We start from the raw sequence: 17,143 nt of genomic DNA on the forward strand, positions 1-17,143 counted from the left end.
AACGATGTACCTTTAAAGTTCATTGCTTGCAATGAAACCTCAGAAAATCTCAATAGCTAACAAATCAATCGTAAATTAAGACTTTATTGATACCATTCCTGGAGAGCGAACTAACAAAAATAAAGGATGCTTTCTTGTTTTCTCTGTAAACTCGTACTGGCGAGACTTGTTGACAAGCATATATGCACAGCGAGGTCAATCGACAGGAACCCCTTCTGAGTTCTTCAAATAGTATATTGTTTTTTCCTGCTATTCATTAAATTTGACGTTATAGGCCTCCGATCCTTCCAGAAACAAGCTCTTAAAATGGAGCTTTGGGAAGTAAATTATCTAAGGCGTCAATTCAGACATTCAGGAATTGATTAAAGTAGAAACGATACAATATTGAGGGATTTTTGAAAATAACATTTTGAGTATTTTTTAGTTCTGTTTACAAATGACACAAAGGGCGCTAACTCTTTATTCCATAAGGCAATTACAGTTTTTCTTCAGTGAGAGTGTCTGTTTACAGCTTCATTTGCTCTAGAACGATTCTCGTACTCTGAAAGATCGGGAAATCCAAATTTGAATGGATGCAAGATCTGTGTAGCTATGCTCAGACACAATCACACAATGACGACTCACGAGGCTACGATAAAATTGCACCATGTAAACAAGTTAAAAATATGTATATGTGAACGATCCTTCGCAGTAAAGTACTATTTGAGCAATAGTGAAAATCAGACCTGAAAAAAATTTCAGGCCTGTACGGGATTCGAACCACTGACCTCTGCGATACTAGTGCAGCGCTCTACCAATTGAGCTAACAAGCCAACTGGGAGCAGTAGGCTTGTTAGCTCAATTGGTAGAGCGCTGCACTAGTATCGCAGAGGTCAGTGGTTCGAATCCCGTACAGGCCTGAAATTTTTTTCAGGTCTGATTTTCACTATTGCTCAAATAGTGCTTTACTGCGAAGGATCGTTCACATATACGTCTCATAACCGCAGTTCATACATATGTTTCATAAGTTAAAAATATCTTGTGATAATATATCTGGGGTGAGAAAGGAGCTTGAATGTTCAAAAATGAACCAAAACTTGCACTGAATAATAATAATTTTTCCCTAACGCTTATCGAGATCGTTTTGGGAAATATCCGAAAAACTCGAAGAGTTGACACTTTTGTAGCTTCTTTTTCTCTTAACGTGCTTATAATCTTCAGGGCTGTCTGGATCATCGGCGACATAGTGATACCTTAATGCTAAATACAAGAACACAGCCAAGTTAACAAGCATAAGCCCGGCCAGAAGGAACAAGTAGCATTCGAGTGTGCCTTTATTGAGGTCATCAGGATACCACTTGCTATGTGAAGCGTGCTTGACAATTGACGCCAGCAGGCTTGCTACGTAGTAACCCAAGCCAATCATAGCCAAGCACAAACCCATTACCACGCCACGCAACTCGGGTGGAGACTGGGAATAGGCAAATTCAAGACCTGGAAAGAAAGAGATTCATAAGTTTGGGGTCTATCCACCATACGTTACAATTTTCACCTCATGAGGCACCATCACCAAGCACAAAACTACCTTAAACGTAGTAATTTGGTTTTATCAAGTTATTGAGCTGGTGATGTAAAAGATTTGCCACAGTTAAACTGACGGTTCGAGCGTTAGCTCTTCGTCAGAGTGAATAACGAAGGGCTAACGCTCCAAATATCAGCTAAGAAACCCTTAACGGTGGCAAATTTACATCACCGACTCGTTTATCCTAAATATAAATGCGCCTTGGACTTATGATCTGCCCAACGACGGAGATATCAAACCAGAAAAGGATGGTAATGAGTAAGGGTCTATAGGTTAAGCATTTTGAAAATAATCTTTGGAAATCAAGCTAAAGCAACAACAACTATTTAATAGGCACGATTTACGAGGCAACGGCTTGTCTAAATATGGAGTGGCATAGCGGTACTCTGAATGCATATGGAAGCTCAACTTTGACAGGTGTTATGGGTTAGAAACCATTGTGATGTACACTTGAAAGACCCTATGTGGTAAAAGCCCTTTCATTTTGTGCGCCATCGTTACAATTACAGGCACTTACTCGCCAAATTACCTGGAAGGAAAGTGGTAGGATTATAAATTTCCCAATATTTTCGTCCTCCCAACAGCAGCATTGCTATTTACCTGTTACAGACACCAGAGCTTCACTTACTCCTTGGAGTATATATTGTGGCACTTGATAAAACACACTCATAGTCGATGCATCAATGGTTGTATTGAAAACATTCTGTTTGACCCTTCCATAACGTTTTCGCGCAATTTCGATGATTCCTGCCAAGGCCACAGAACCAGCAGCAAAAATCAATCCAACGCCAATTCTGCGCAGAGGAGTGAAGTTGAAGCCAAGACGTCGGAGGCCTGGGTAGACAACTCGATCAATAAGGGGAATCAAAAGTAATAAAGACGCATTTTCGAATACACTTAGTGACGCCGCGGGAAATGTGAACTTATCGGTGATTTCCAACTTCATATAAGAGCCTTGCAATAGATACGTGGTGAGACCCTGAGAGAAATGGAAAAATAAGCACAAAATTGAAAAGAGGGACGTTTTGGAAATATTGATAACAACAGAATAATTGAAGAGCTGAAAGAAGAAAAAATGAATATGAAAAATAAAAAACAAACCAAACAACTGGAAAACAAACAAACAAAATAAAACAGCATTTCCTGTTGTGAAGGTACGTTCCATGAAACTGGAGCTATGTGATCTGTGGGTTTTCCTCGGCAGATTACGAGGAAAAAAAACATGCATTGGCAAAACGATAACAAAACAACAACTACAACAACCATATCGGCTCTTTCCATCATGTTTAAAGACACTAAACAATGCAACCTTTATGTTTTCTTGAATCGAACACAACCATAAAAAATATTCAAAGAAGCTCGTAAGCTCAACTTTCCAAGAAAGGAACTTTTTATCGTTACTATAGTCTATAAATTTCACTTTGAAGTACATTTAAGAACTGAATAATAGTTTATTATGGATGGTGCATCTGTCTGTGTACCACGCTAACATAAATGGGAAAAGTTCTATCTCGTTCGGGATTTTGTCACATTGTAAATGGTCCATCGACTGGCGCCTGAGGTGAAGCGACGTTTACGGGTTAGATCGGTACGCTTATGGTCCTCACGTTTCATGTAGGATGCCACTTGTGGCTTCAACAGTCCAGGATCTATATTAAGATTGGTATCTGTTTGCTCACCTGCCCAAAGATTGTCCAGTAGAAGATAAATGTTAAGAATATTGGGACCAGGCGAACCAACGACTTAACAGCTTCTACCACTTCCTCTGAAAAATGTCCTCCCATATCATCTTTAGCTCCATCGAGCCAGTGACTTTGAATATGATAACTCTTGCAGCGGAGTTTGTTTTTGATACCAACACCAATAATTCGTAGGGTGTCAGTCAGGAAGCTTCCTTTTGGTGAATGAACTATGTAGTGGTTTCTTCCAAACAACAGCAGCAAGGTTGCTAAAATCATAGACAAGGCAGTTACCAAGTAGCCGTAGAAAAAAGACACTTGCTGTTGGACATACACAACTGCCGTGAAAGCGATCAGTGACCCAACCTGTATAAACCAGTAAAACCAGTCAAAAAATTTCTGGACCATTTCTTGTCCTTCGTCTTTGACTTGATCTGCTCCTAGCGGGGACACATTGGCCTTAATTCCTCCAGTTGCTATGGCAATTAGGATAAGCGAGACAGCTAGGAATGCCCCCTTAACTGGAATGCTCAAAGCGTAGGCTGTTGGGTAGTTATAAGTGGTAGCTGTAAGAAGAGCGGTGCCGACTATGTACAGTAACGAACTTCCATATATAACGTTGTATCTCCCAGTTACGGTGTCAGCCAGCCAACCGCCTATAACAGGAGTGAAGAAGCATGTCCCTGACGGGAAGTAAATAACATAAGAGACATAAGAATTATGTCTCTCTCAAAAGTGATTAGGGAAAAATAACACCATATCCTATATCCTCTGATATCCTATCTACCTCTCTTTGCCGTCAACTTCTTTAAGAGCACGCAAGTTATATTAGAAGGCAATCGAGGATACGTAGTAAAGTTTTCCTAGGGCTTATAAAGAGATTGTTTTGATTAGTTTCCTTTCTCCTATTAGGCTTTGCGTTTACTCGGGCTTTCTTTTTTCACACTCTATTGAAAAGCACTTTAATGGCCGTAGATTCTGAGAAGACATCTTACCTTGAAATGCTAACGCAACTGTGCTTGGTAATGGTGAAGAAAGCTTGAGAACATCTCTACAGTAAAACACCAGATTTGCTGTTAAACCGTAAAATGTCAGACGTTCACAAAGTTCCACAAATAAGATACATAGGACAACAAGAGTGGTTTTCTTTGAAGATGTGCCTTCTCTTTGTATGCCCACTGTCTCATCGTGCATTGGCGGCAGACCATCGTCGCTCAGGCGAGACGCCATTATCTGCGGTACAGGACAACAACAACAAAGGAAGGTGAAGAAACGATTCAAATATAGTTGAGACATTTACAAGAGAGTTCAGGCTACTAATACTTTACCTTTGGGAGTGACCCAAAAGTGACTATTCCATGATGAAATGCACCCTTTCGAAAAAAAATGATGATTGCTATGTCACCCAGTAAGGGGGTTCTGCTTCGTTTATGTAGAATCATTCAATCTTTGAGATACCATATTCGCGTCACTTAGTCACCTCTCAGATACATTTTAAGTCGATCAGACATCTAATTTTCAAATGATGGTCAATTTAGCCTAATGGTTCGATAGTCAATTTACTTATAATTATTTTACTATTAATTCATTGGTAATCACAAATAGAAATGCTGTGGTCCTTTAAGAGGATCTAGCATATGATACATTTGGAAAACTAAAAGGCCCAGAATGAAGGAAGTTTTTTCGCAATCACAATTGTCGAAAATATATGTTAAAAAGGCTATACATCAAAGTAGTTCGTGGATAAAAGTACATCGTACAGGTTCGTAGATAAAAGTACAGGTTACATCATGTGGAACCTTTGCTGGTCGCAACAACTCCATGATTACGGTCCTTAACACACGTACTTTCAAAGTTCTTTAAGCTGAATGATAGATATTTTCGTAAAAAGGTAGCATTACGTCCTGTTTTGTGACAACAAGATTATATTAGGTCACATTGTTGGCTGTGTCACACTTAAGCTAATGCAGGAACAGGAATACTTGCTTTCTTCAAGCTCGTGATTCTTAAAGTCATGCCAAACCATGCATATGTGGTAAGCAAAATCACAAAGCAAAAACAAGAAACCTTTTCGCATGTATTAACTGGATTTTCTATTCTATTGTATTGCCAGAAGGCCGATGTCGTGACACGCTATAGCGAACTACGCAATCGCCTCAATCGAGCGGATAATAATCGCAATTATCTCAACTGATAAACATATAAAATGTTACGGTGAATATATGAAGTTCATATATTTTGAACTGCGGTTATAGATACGAATGATGCACGATCCTCGCAGTAGAGAGCGCTAATTTTGCAATAGCGAAAATCAGACCTGAAAAAAATCAGGCCTGTACGGGACTCGAACCACTGACCTCTGCGATACTAGTGCAGCGCTCTACCAATTGAGCTAACAAGCCAACTGGGAGCAGGCCGTTAAGTTGATTCGTAATAAACCCGTGATGATAAATTTGATACGGTGAATATAGGAAGTTCATATATTTTGAACTGCGGTTATAGATACGAATGATGCACGATCCTCGCAGTAGAGAACTTCATATATTCACCGTATCTGATTTATCATCACGGGTTTATTACGAATCAACTTAACGGCCTGCTCCCAGTTGGCTTGTTAGCTCAATTTGTAGAGCGCTGCACTATTATCGCAGAGGTCAGTGGTTCGAATCCCGTACAGGCCTGATTTTTTTCAGGTCTGATTTTCGCTATTGCATAAATAGCGCTCTCTACTGCGAGGATCGTGCATCATTCATATAGAATGTTGTAAGAGTTGGTATGTCTTAGCGCTTCTCTTTAAATGCGCCTTTTTTAACATTTTGTTCTAGTAAACTAGACGCATATCTGCGTGACCTCGGGCTTTCAACATCGCACATCTGGAGTTATCTGTTTAGGGGACGGCCATATTGCCATTGTTACTGTCGTCACGCAATTTCATCATTGTCGGTAACGAATAAGTCTACTTGTGTTTATTTTTGTATGCTGGAGTGTAATTAATGTTGTTATGGTACTAGACAACAATCAAAATAATATATCAACATATAGGAGTAGGTTCCTGCAGATGCCAAAGGTTGAAATTCAACGACTTTTCAATGATTTTGAAGGCCAACTTTTAGAAAATTGAAGAACAACTTTTGGCAAGGTTTGCATAAGCGATTTTAGAATTATTTAATAATATTTCTCAGCTTTTCCATGAAAGTACTGTAATTTTCAAATTGAAAATTGCTAAAGAAAAAACATTGAAAAAACCAAGCCTTAGTCGTCAAATTCGTGAAGTACCTCAAGACCTTGAGTTTTTAATTTCTAAGTTCAAGCATCTTCGAGGACTTTCATGGGTTTTACGAACCCTGAGTAGGTAATGTATTTGCCTTTAACTGCAAGGAGAAGGGAATTTTTTTTATCTATTATTGGTACCAAGTCATAGTTTGTTGCTAAATGTTCACCCAGGTAGAGTTGTCAGAAATCAGTAGATTGAAGCAATATTACTGCTCAATACTTCATATTGTATTAATAGAAAAGTCTCTGAATATTGAATACTGCTGATGGCCACAACAAGAGAAGCAGTGCTATTTACAGTTTCAGTATATTCAATTAGAGGCATTTGACTTTCTTTAAATACCAAGGGGAATACACATATTTTGACCTTTTTGTGGGTTTAAAAATACATGTTGTACAAAAAACCTTTTTTAACATTTTGTTCTAGTAAATTAAAAATACATACATACATACATACATAGGTTAATTGACCACTCCCCATAGGGGCTTTTCAGGGCCAATTCCCAAATTAACGTCTCCTACCCCTAACCCTGCAGGAGACGGGGCCTACGGTTTATTCGTCCTTATTCGAGAAGACTAGAATATTTATCCATTTCTTGATTTTAAAAAGATAGCAAATTCTCCTCACTTATGAGTATTGGTCCGGCCTGGGCTCGAACCCTCGACCTCCCGCACAAGACAGTCCGTCCCTCTAACCAATTGAGCAAACCGGAAGGCGGTTAGCTCAAAAATGATATTGTTCATCAGCAAGATTTTTGTGAAATCTGACCTGAGTCAAACTGAGCACCCGACTTTGATCTAAACGTTATCATAAGTCCGTTCGAAACATGCAAGAAAGAAAATGTCAACATTGTTGCAGGAAACGAGGTAAACACGACACTAAGAAAACAATGGAAAGAAATTAAACAGACGAACGAAATATTCTGTGGGTGAATGAGTCGTAGAAGTCAACATGAATGCGCTACGGGAAGTCATGAAATGTAAGTTCGAGCCCGAATCGATTCGAAGTCTTCATTTAGTGCAGTTTGAGCAAAATTTAGATGAAATTCATACCTTGAAGTCGATATACCAAGGCTAAAAGGCTGTGACAGTACAAACTGTAACCGATCATTCGCTGCTTGGGTTGCTTCAATTAAGCCCAAGGGCTTATCATGTAACATGTATTTCGAGTTCCTGATGAGTTATAGAGATCAACATGAATGATGTGTCACGGGAAGTCATGATATGTGAGTTCGAATTGATGTAAAACTTTTCATCCAGTGCAGTTTAAAGCAAGTTTCAGTTGAAATTCATACCTTGAAGTTGCTTTACCAAAGCTAAAGGGCTATGACAGTAGAAACTGTAACCGAGTATTTGTTGCATGGGTTACTTCAGTTGAGCTTAAGGGCTGATCATGTGATGTGTGCTGAAGCGGTTTAATTTGGAGTTCCATTTCAGTTGTTTTGACTGGCATCGATATCGACATTAATGATATTTAAGACGGAAAATGTTGTCTGAGCGTGATGCGTGACTTCTTTGTTGTTATTAAAGCAGCAAGTTCTATGGATCTTAGAATTCAGAGTGCAGGCTGAAATATTTTTCTTTAATTCCATCGCTAGTTCCTCTGTCCGCAACCGTTCTTGCGACCAAACTCTTGCTTCCTTCAGCGAGTTAAAATGCCTTTAGAAGTAAACTTAGCATTTTAGGTTAAGTTTCAGTTTAAAGGTGAAAGTACTGTAGTACGGGGCAGAAACAACTCAAATATCGAACTGGTGGAGACTCATACACCTAGAGTCCTTAGGCTGAGTATGAAAAAGGGCTCGAACGCAATTCAAATAATACGATAAATAGATTGAAAAAAGATAAAAAAATATAGTAATAATTAAGACTCCTAAAAAGGACAGATACCACAATTTTTATTTTTAAAAGTGCATTTTACGAAAGAAACTGCAGCTATCGGAAAATATCGGAGCAGTTGTTATCGAATTGGCAAGAGAGGATGCATTTTCTCCTCCCTTAGAATTAAACAATTCCAAGAAATATATCTCAGGCTCGATCTTTCGAAAAAGATGCGTGGTTAAACGTTGGTTCTTACGGTTTGCGTGCTCAGTGGTTCATGGTTATGCATTGTTTAAGAAGAAAAGAGTGAAAGAAAAACAAATCTTGGATTGATCCAGTTATATTGAATGCCTACTTACATTTACTGCGGCAAATGGCTTGCCTTTCGCTCGAAAAAACTGAAAAACCATAACCTGCGGTATAGGTCGCGCAAAGTTACTGGTTCATAGACTAACCCTGTATATAAGCCCGCACTCATTGTATTCTGCGGCTCCAAAGACGGGAATGGAACCCAAGATCCCAAAAAAGAAAGCATAATCCGTGAGTTCAGTCGACCTAATCAAGTTCTGTTTGTTCAGTTTAAATGCCCTGGTTTTGCCGTCAAAACACTCTTAAAATTACAGTTCAATACCGCTACGAGAGTAAGGCCAAGAACTCAGCAGGGAACCGCTAAAAGCGGTTGAGATTGCCTTCTTTTTAAAGAGAGATCTAAAATCGACGAAGTCAGGGCTGTGCCATCTGCTTTTCGTTTGGAAATATCTCGTTCTATTTAGACGATATAAATCGCTTTCAGAAAATATTTGCTTTTATTTTCTAAATAACTTGATCAACCGCAATCGTAAGCTATTGTAAAATAACTCAGTACCTGTTACGTGAAGCAGGTTCTCTTGCCATCTTGAGTTAATCAAGCCTATCAGTGTGTTTTCTTGAAATCCTACCCACTGTTTATAACAGTTTTGGCGTCCTTTGTAAATAGATTGAATGGCTCATTACAGAGAATTGATCGATTCGGATCCTGAGACTGCTCACGGACACAAAATCCTCTCCCACTGAGTCACGTCGCCACCATAATCCGACGGATTATTTTTAGAGCTAAGATCGTGATCGATTTTACAATAAAAATATGAGATCACGTTTCACTTTTGAACGAAGAAAAGGAATTTTGGAACTATAGGATGTAATCAGGAACTTTCAGATGGCGTTGTTGGACCGTAGACAGGGGGTGCAAAAATACTGCATGCATAAAATTTCGACGAAGAAAGCGGAACTTCAAAAATTCGGTTTATTTTTTACACACCACCGGTCTTGCAGGCTCTCTCAAGCCTGAAAAGCTGTCACATTCGCTCATACGAGGAGAACTTGACTAGCTAATAAGCTGTCATATTCAAGAGCAGAAAGCAGAGATTTTAGTTTCAACATAAGAATAAGCAAAACATTGGCCGCGATCTATCTACGCCTCCAAAATAATTGTCGCGAACCTCTACTTTAAAGATATTTTTTGGGAATTTATTCCTTTTTCTAATAATCGTTTGGCATATTTTTTTTTAAGCAATTTCTTCCAAAAGAATGTTTCTGGGTCCTTGACAAGGTTGGTAAGACCCCTCATTGAGCGATAGTTAGCGCTTGACGGACGCCAAAAAATTTTGCTATTTTCATAGTTCATCAGTCGCTGCGTGGGGGAATCGCCGAATTAAACCCTGGAAGAAATTCTTATCAGATTTATTCCCTGAAATGACCACAGATAAAACATGGTGTGAAAACAAAATAACAATTTCTCACGCCTGGATTTCCTTAAAGCCTTATTTAACTTTTCAAATTAGTGTCATCTTCTGCTTCAGTTCAAAATACAGGAAGTTGCAATATTTAACTGTAGATCTTCCTCCTAGATTTATTTTTGACTTTCCATTTCAAGACTGATATTTTAACCTGCATGTACCTATATCTCGGTCATGTGTTTCGCTAACGACATTTCTGTGTGCATTTTGGTCTTACAAAATCTTGCCGAAAACACTTTAATGATCGCCTAAAGCATGTAACAATTGCTTGTGTTTACAAACAATACGTCCTTTAAATAACTCATCAGGTTAGCCCTATATCAATGTTTGCGTTTGCAGATCTGTGAAAAGAATCTAGGCAGTTTTATTTGACCTGAAAATTTCATGAAACGTTTTATGTTAAGCTAACCCTTACGAAGTCTTTATTGCCTCTATTAGAATTTCGTTGCTGTTTTGGTATAGCGTTGGGATTCCAAACTTGTAAAGTTAAGAATCTTTTTCTCTTTTAGAAATTCCAAAACTTTTTACGAGTAAAAAGTAAATCCAAATTTCTATTTCCCTTCGAAGTGAACTGTTCACGAATGGGAAATAGCAGTCATTTGGCATTCGTGTCTCATTAATTTAGCGCTTTAATTTTCGGCCTTAATTTTCACAGCGGTTGGGGGAATTTCAGAATTTACAAAAACTACCATCGCAAAACGGGGGTCCTCAAAATTTTCAGCCATAGCGCCATTTAATTTACAACACCTGCTCTCTAATCTGGGTTTTTCTGTCTAAATTTACTGCTGCCCTTCGATTTTGTTCCGAGAATAACTTGCGGTTTTTGATTACCACTTTTAAAAAATCTGTAGATTATTCATTGTTTAGCGGAAGTCATCACATCTCGATGAATCTTTTCGCAAAAACAAGTCGTTTTCTTGCATCTTCGTATTCGTCGAAACAACAAGACCAAATTGTTTGCAATTTGAGTCAAACTCGACCACGAGTCAATTTACACTTTTTTGATAATGATGATTCCTGGCCTGTGGGGCGTTAACGCTTGTCTTCAAGTGAGCATTCATAATAAGTTCGTAGATTAAAATGGAAACCACTTTATTCAATGTAATATTGACTAATTTTTCTGAGAAGGTAAAAGGCTCCAATGTACTTAGAAAATTGACTGCGATATCAATAGCTCGACAGGATACAAAAGTGGCATATCTTCGGCTCTTGTGCGTTTTAAATCTTTAAAACGATTTATTTTCTAAGAATAGCAAATCAGGTTGGACTGATAGTTATCAATTCAAAGAGACCGGAAGATGAACAATACACACGCAAACGCCTCATAAAGTTGGAACGACATTCGTTAATCTTTACCAGGTTCTAATGAACTTCAGAAAAGAATCAGTACTCGGCGTTAATTTACCAAAGTGGCTTTAAGTCTTCTGCAGTATTGTTTGCTTTCTCAAAACGACGCATGAAGTTCTTTAATAATTAATTACTCACCGAAGTCAGCCAGCATAAAATGCTCATTTATGAAAAGGCGGACGAGATAGGTTCATTAGCAAACCAAAACATTGTGGTTACCAGCTGAGCTTTGTAGTAATAATTTCATCGCAGCTGCGACCTTCAAGTACAAAAAAACTAAGCTTTTTCTTATTATTATTTTCATTCGTTCGCCAATGAGCAAGTTGCTTGCAATTTCAAGAAATTTTCTCGGATTATTACAAAAATCGCATCTTCACCCACGTTGAGTCAGGGAAAATGGCAATTCGGAGTGAAAAGTAGCTTTGCCATCCTACAATAACCGGTTTTCCATGTTTTGTTACGGGGCTAACCTCGTATATTCTCATTTGACAGGTGGCTTGGATCCGGGGGGAAAGTTGAAAGACGACGCAAAAATAAATTTTCGATAACTATTAATCTCCAAATTCTTCTAATACTCGTAAAAGGACAGTTGCGCAAGTTTGTGGGGTAATTTTATCAAGTAATATTTTATCCTTTGTGGAAATCAAAAAAGAAAAAAAAAGTACCTTCTGACTGTGCTTAACAACCTGTTGTTAACCAATCAAGTGCGCCTTTGTAAACAATAACAATAGCCTGAAACGTACTGGTGACACACGCCGATTGGATACGAAAGAATTAAAAACTGATTGCATTAACACATTACCACCGTTTGAAGATTTATAACCCCGTGCAGGCACGAGTGGCAACATTTTACAGATTCTTATTTCAAGGAAACGAGAGATACCTGCTAATGCTCAAGTTCAGGCGCCTCTCCTACCTGCTGATCGAGAAGTTCTTACAAAAATCCGTCGGTATAGATTTGGAATCAAGTAAAGATGCCTAAGTCATTCCTGTTGCGGCGCCATCTGAGGCAGGAATGGAACAGCAGAGAGGATTATTCCATTGCAGGTAAGCACCTAAAATATTGACGATCCCTCCTGAACCATACAGCCCTGCCATTTATTTTGCTATTGTAAATCTGCTGATAAAATAAGTGAATACTTATTTCTAGTTAACTTCGGCCAAAACGAGTTAACGAAGACCCATTCCTGACTTGTGGATTGTGCATACTTTAGGATCTTTGCAATTTGGTCTTTGGGATCGATCGGCTCCCAGAACAGGTTCTCTGGGCCTATCTCTCCAAGAACAAAGTCCGTCCTTCAAAGAAGCAACAGACGTGAATGGAAATCGCTCGGAGAAGCATACGAACAATGAGCAATACTTTGCTGAGTGTGTTTACACTAGCGATTTGGCGCCAAGTCAAAATCAGAAAGAGAGCAAGTTGAAGATGGGCAAACATAAAGAATTATCAAGAGCAGAAAAGGAGGAATTTACCTGCGCAGTAACGAAAGATAAAACACGATTGGGAAAAGGTTCCAAAAGGTCTCAACACCGAGGGCTTGAAGAGCCAAGGAATCTACGAGAAGGTTCTAAAAGATTGCCTTCGTCGTTTCAAACAAGCCCAGTCAAACAACCCTATAAGTGCGATCAGTGCGGTAAAATTTTTAAGACGAAGTATACACTGACGATCCACCTGAAGATGCCATCCCACACAGGCGCCAAGCCGTTTGTGTGCGCCATATGCGGCAAGGGATTTCGATTGTCAAGCACACTTTGCCGTCACAAAATCATTCACACTTCTGAGAAGCCCCACAAGTGCCACATCTGCGACAAAGCCTTCAATCGCTCATCCACGCTCAAGACTCATATTCGCACTCACAGTGACTTAAAAGAATTCGTATGTGATATCTGCGGCAAAGGTTTTCATCAAAAAGGCAACCTGCGTAACCATGTTCTCATCCACACAGGAGAGAAGCCGTATCGCTGCAATCTCTGCGAAAAAGCCTTCAATAAGCTATCCAATTTGAAGTTCCATATGCATGTTCATACGGATAACGCCCCATACCGTTGCCGATACTGCAAGATCTGTTTCACAAGGCGATGTGATCTCAAACTTCACATCTCCGAGTGCAACCCGCCGCGTTGAAGAAGGAAAAAAAGCAAAAAAATTCCACATCGTTGGCATTAGGTGACAGTTAATCGCCATTAACACGTAAAGCAAATGGATGGTTCGCTGATCAAATATTTATGGCGACGACGCCAGAAATTTAGATGAACTTGCCTTCTTAAAACAGAAGAGTATCAAAAAAATTAAATAGATGGTCCAAGATCTGCCAAAAATGTAATCGCAGATACGAGCCACTATTTTGTGGCTTGTTGAATAACTTGCCAGACAAGGGAAAGACATAGAAATTCAATTCCCTAAGCAACTTTAATGAGTTTGATTTTAGTTACCACAACGGGAAAGCTAAATGCCACATTACTGAAATAGCATTTTCTTATTTTCCTGAGAGCTAATTCATCGTTACAAGACATCAATGTTAAACGTAGTTGCAAATTCTTGGATTTAGAGCTCAGAATGGCGTAAACGCTAGAGGTTCTTCTTGGAAATTGATTTTTTTGCTGACCAAAATCAACGCACAAGTTGTTTAGTAAGGGTATATAATTATTAACAAAGCGACCGAAAAAGTATTGGTCGATACTTGTTAAACTAAGTAAACGATAAGGACAAAAGTTTCGCACATTCCTAGAAAGTGGTATTCGTTGCAAACTTTTTTTCTTTGAGATTTTGTCTCCATGTATTTCAGCTATTTGATTTCTATTTAACACGTAGTTGAAAAGAACATGTGAATATCTTAGAAATGCCTTCTTGAGGTAGCACGTAGACTTATAACTTATTAACAAGTGTCAGTCTTACTCATTAACATAACTAGGCGACCGCAAAGACAGATTTATGTGGCGTTTAAGAAAAAAAATTCAAAGAAAACTGCTTGCGATCTGAAATTATATTTAATGCTGATGAGCACGATTGTCATAAAATATTTTAAAATTTTCCCCAGACATTTATTGATATTAACTGAGAACCATAGTGACTACGAAGTTGAACTTTTGTTTTCGCAAACGATCTTCACCTGATGCCAAACAAAACTAGAAAAACAAATAAATCAGTTCTTAAGCACTGCGAAGAGAAATCAAAATAAATCACTTGGATGTTTTATGAAAAAAATGTTGGCTCGTCGAGACACTGGAGAAAAGAGGGAAAACATTTATCGAAGTGTTATCGACCTACTGGCCCTTTTCTGAATACTATTTCTTTTTTCGTGTATTAGACCTTGGCAGATCATTTACACTTTATCCATGACTTAACAAAAACACCTGAAACCAATTTAACGTGGAATTTAGCTCAACGCAAGATGTAATGTATATACTTTCCACAAAACCAATTTGAAAAGAAAAAAAGGGTATCATAGCACATAATTTAAAAGAGAGCTAAAACCACTTCTGGCAAGTCTTTACAGGGGAGCACTCTGTTTTTCTTATGTTGTGTTTCTATTTTATGTAGGAGCTGTTCAAAACAGCGCAGGTTGTTTGTACGGTATTGTTAAGGCAATCACAAAGGATTTGACTATCAACAATAACTATTCCCAAGAGACTTCATATTGAACTGTAAGTGGTGAACTCATTTGCTGTAATTAACACGCGTGCCCGTCCAAAAGAAATACTAATTGATGGACTGGCCAAGTGGAACCGGCGCGGGCCGCTTGCTGATTCTTTCAACTTTGCAAGACAAAGCAAGAAGACAACAAGCAGACCGCGAGTAATCAAGTGCTTAAAAAATATCAAAACTGAAACTTTCATATAGAATGGTAAAAATGTATTATAAGAAAATCGTTTTGCTTGTGCTATTATTGTGCTTCAATTTTTAAAGGCAAAAATTTCAAGGAAAAAAGCGTTCCTTAATTTGCCTGTTCGCGCTTTTTGCGTTTTTCATGTTTTTTTTTTCATTCTCTTTTTTAAATTTGAATCGTTTACTGTAGAATAAGAAACGTCTTAACAAATGAGAAATCTACCGACCCTTTCTTCAAGTATTTCTTACTGAAGCTGCATGTGAAGATTTGAATGACCCAGTCATTGTTACAGGAAGCAAATTAGGGAAAAGTAGTATCTCATTTCAAATTATACGTCTATTCTATTTTTAGCTTGATCCCTATTATTAAAAGAAAGATATCGTCGTGTTTTTGTTTTGCGCCTCGTTTTGGAATAACAAAGTAAGGAAGGAAAACTTACTTTTAGTGGCGAACAAGTTACTATTAGCGATGACTGAGGCTGCAAGTAGTCAGCAGCTTGAATAGGAAAAAAGTCGCATGACGGTAGACACTCGCAGAGGGAAAAAAAAAGGCAAATGTTCAGTAAGGTTAACAGGCAATATACGACAGTATGTTCACACGCAGTATGTTCACACGCAGTATGTTCACACGCAATATACGACAGGCTTTGAAGTTTCTGATAGTAATACAGATATTCCATGTTATCTATAAGTAAAGGGCGATTGACACAGCAAGTCTCGAATGAGCACAGTTTGACATGGAGGAAAATAAACGTTTTATTTTCCTTTTCTCTAGTGTCCTTGATCTTAAGAATATGAAAAGAAATTTTTAGTCTCACGAATTCAAATAAAACTTTTCAAAGTGATACGAAGAAAGTAACGAAATAATCAAGACTATGTTTCATTTTTTCAAACGAGATGGCCTAAATGGAATCATCAACATGCCTCAAAGCGCGAGATAATTGACTTTTTCCGCCTCGTACAAGTGTCTATAAAATTGATTAAGACTACTTAAAATTAAGAATATTTGAAAAAAAAAAAAAACCTCGGTACAGTAGAAGATTAATCCTGTTTGCAAAAATTGAAAGCCGTGATCAAAAACTAACTGATTGTGACTTTAAAATAACAAATGCAGAATTCCAAGTTTGTCAAATAAAATCGATATCTACAATATATGATCTTTGGATCCGTTAGTTTTCTAAGTTTGTTTTGTACATTTTGATATGGAATCAGAATATGATTCTATATTAAGAAGGGGAAAGTCAAACAGTGAGCACGAAACTCAAGTTCTTTCTGTTGATAATAAATATCTTTCGGAACGAAAGATTTAAGCAAAGCGAGCAAAAGGATTCGTGTTAAATTCACTGTCAATCAAAATGACGACACAATATCTTTTAACGTTTGCTTATCCAAACCGATGATTGTCATCAGAATTCGATCCAGGCTTACCTGAAGAGGAAATTGTACTAAGAATAACATAATGCCTAAATTATTGCCATTGTTACTATCACTAGCTTTTTTTGGATCTTTCATTCACAGGAATTGGTTTCAACGATAACTGTTTTGAATTAAATTGGAATATATAGTTATCATTATCTCTCGTAAAATTAAAATTTCCGAGACTATAAGCTATATCTCCAGAATTCGATCCAGGCTTACCTGAAGAGGAAAATATACTAAAAATAAAATAATGCCTAAATTATTGCCATTGTTACCATCGTTAGCTTTTTTGTTTTGGATCTTTCATTCGTCGATCAACGAACGCTTTCCATTCCATTAATTTATTCCTGTTTTTCTCGTTGCCATGTTCCCACCAATCACGTAACTCCTTTTTCTGCCTTTAAAAGCACACACAGCCCACAATTCTCCTATTCGCTCCGACCAA

General features: G+C 38.0%; 2 protein-coding genes across 5 annotated transcripts; one reads left to right on the forward strand and one right to left on the reverse strand.

The window, feature by feature from the left end:
* Positions 1 to 905: 905 nt before the first annotated feature.
* On the reverse strand, positions 906 to 9,417 carry LOC111331705 (solute carrier family 15 member 4). Of its 4 annotated transcripts, XM_088752024.1 has the most exons (6): positions 7,809 to 8,038; positions 7,567 to 7,686; positions 4,236 to 4,473; positions 3,241 to 3,923; positions 2,162 to 2,540; positions 906 to 1,473 (listed from the first exon to the last, which is right to left on the reverse strand). In XM_088752024.1, exons 3-6 carry the CDS (start codon positions 4,468 to 4,470, stop codon positions 1,103 to 1,105), a joined length of 1,668 nt encoding a protein of 555 aa, XP_088608150.1. In that variant the 5' UTR covers positions 4,471 to 4,473; positions 7,567 to 7,686; positions 7,809 to 8,038; the 3' UTR covers positions 906 to 1,102. The 4 variants fall into 4 exon arrangements, 3 of the variants coding, with proteins under 3 accessions (XP_088608150.1, XP_088608151.1, XP_088608149.1); XM_088752025.1 differs by lacking the exons at positions 7,567 to 7,686; positions 7,809 to 8,038 and adding an exon at positions 9,197 to 9,417; XM_088752023.1 differs by lacking the exons at positions 7,567 to 7,686; positions 7,809 to 8,038 and having other exon boundaries at positions 4,236 to 5,567.
* Positions 9,418 to 12,243: 2,826 nt separating this feature from the next.
* On the forward strand, positions 12,244 to 16,124 carry LOC111331690 (uncharacterized). The gene is made up of 2 exons (XM_022936849.2): positions 12,244 to 12,500; positions 12,668 to 16,124. The coding sequence occupies exons 1-2, from the start codon at positions 12,428 to 12,430 to the stop codon at positions 13,576 to 13,578; spliced, it is 984 nt and encodes a 327-aa protein (XP_022792584.2). The 5' UTR covers positions 12,244 to 12,427; the 3' UTR covers positions 13,579 to 16,124.
* The last annotated feature ends 1,019 nt before the right edge of the window (positions 16,125 to 17,143 follow it).

Source organism: Stylophora pistillata, chromosome 3 (genome assembly GCF_964205215.1).
Source record: "Stylophora pistillata chromosome 3, jaStyPist1.2, whole genome shotgun sequence".
NCBI lineage: Eukaryota > Metazoa > Cnidaria > Anthozoa > Scleractinia > Pocilloporidae > Stylophora > Stylophora pistillata.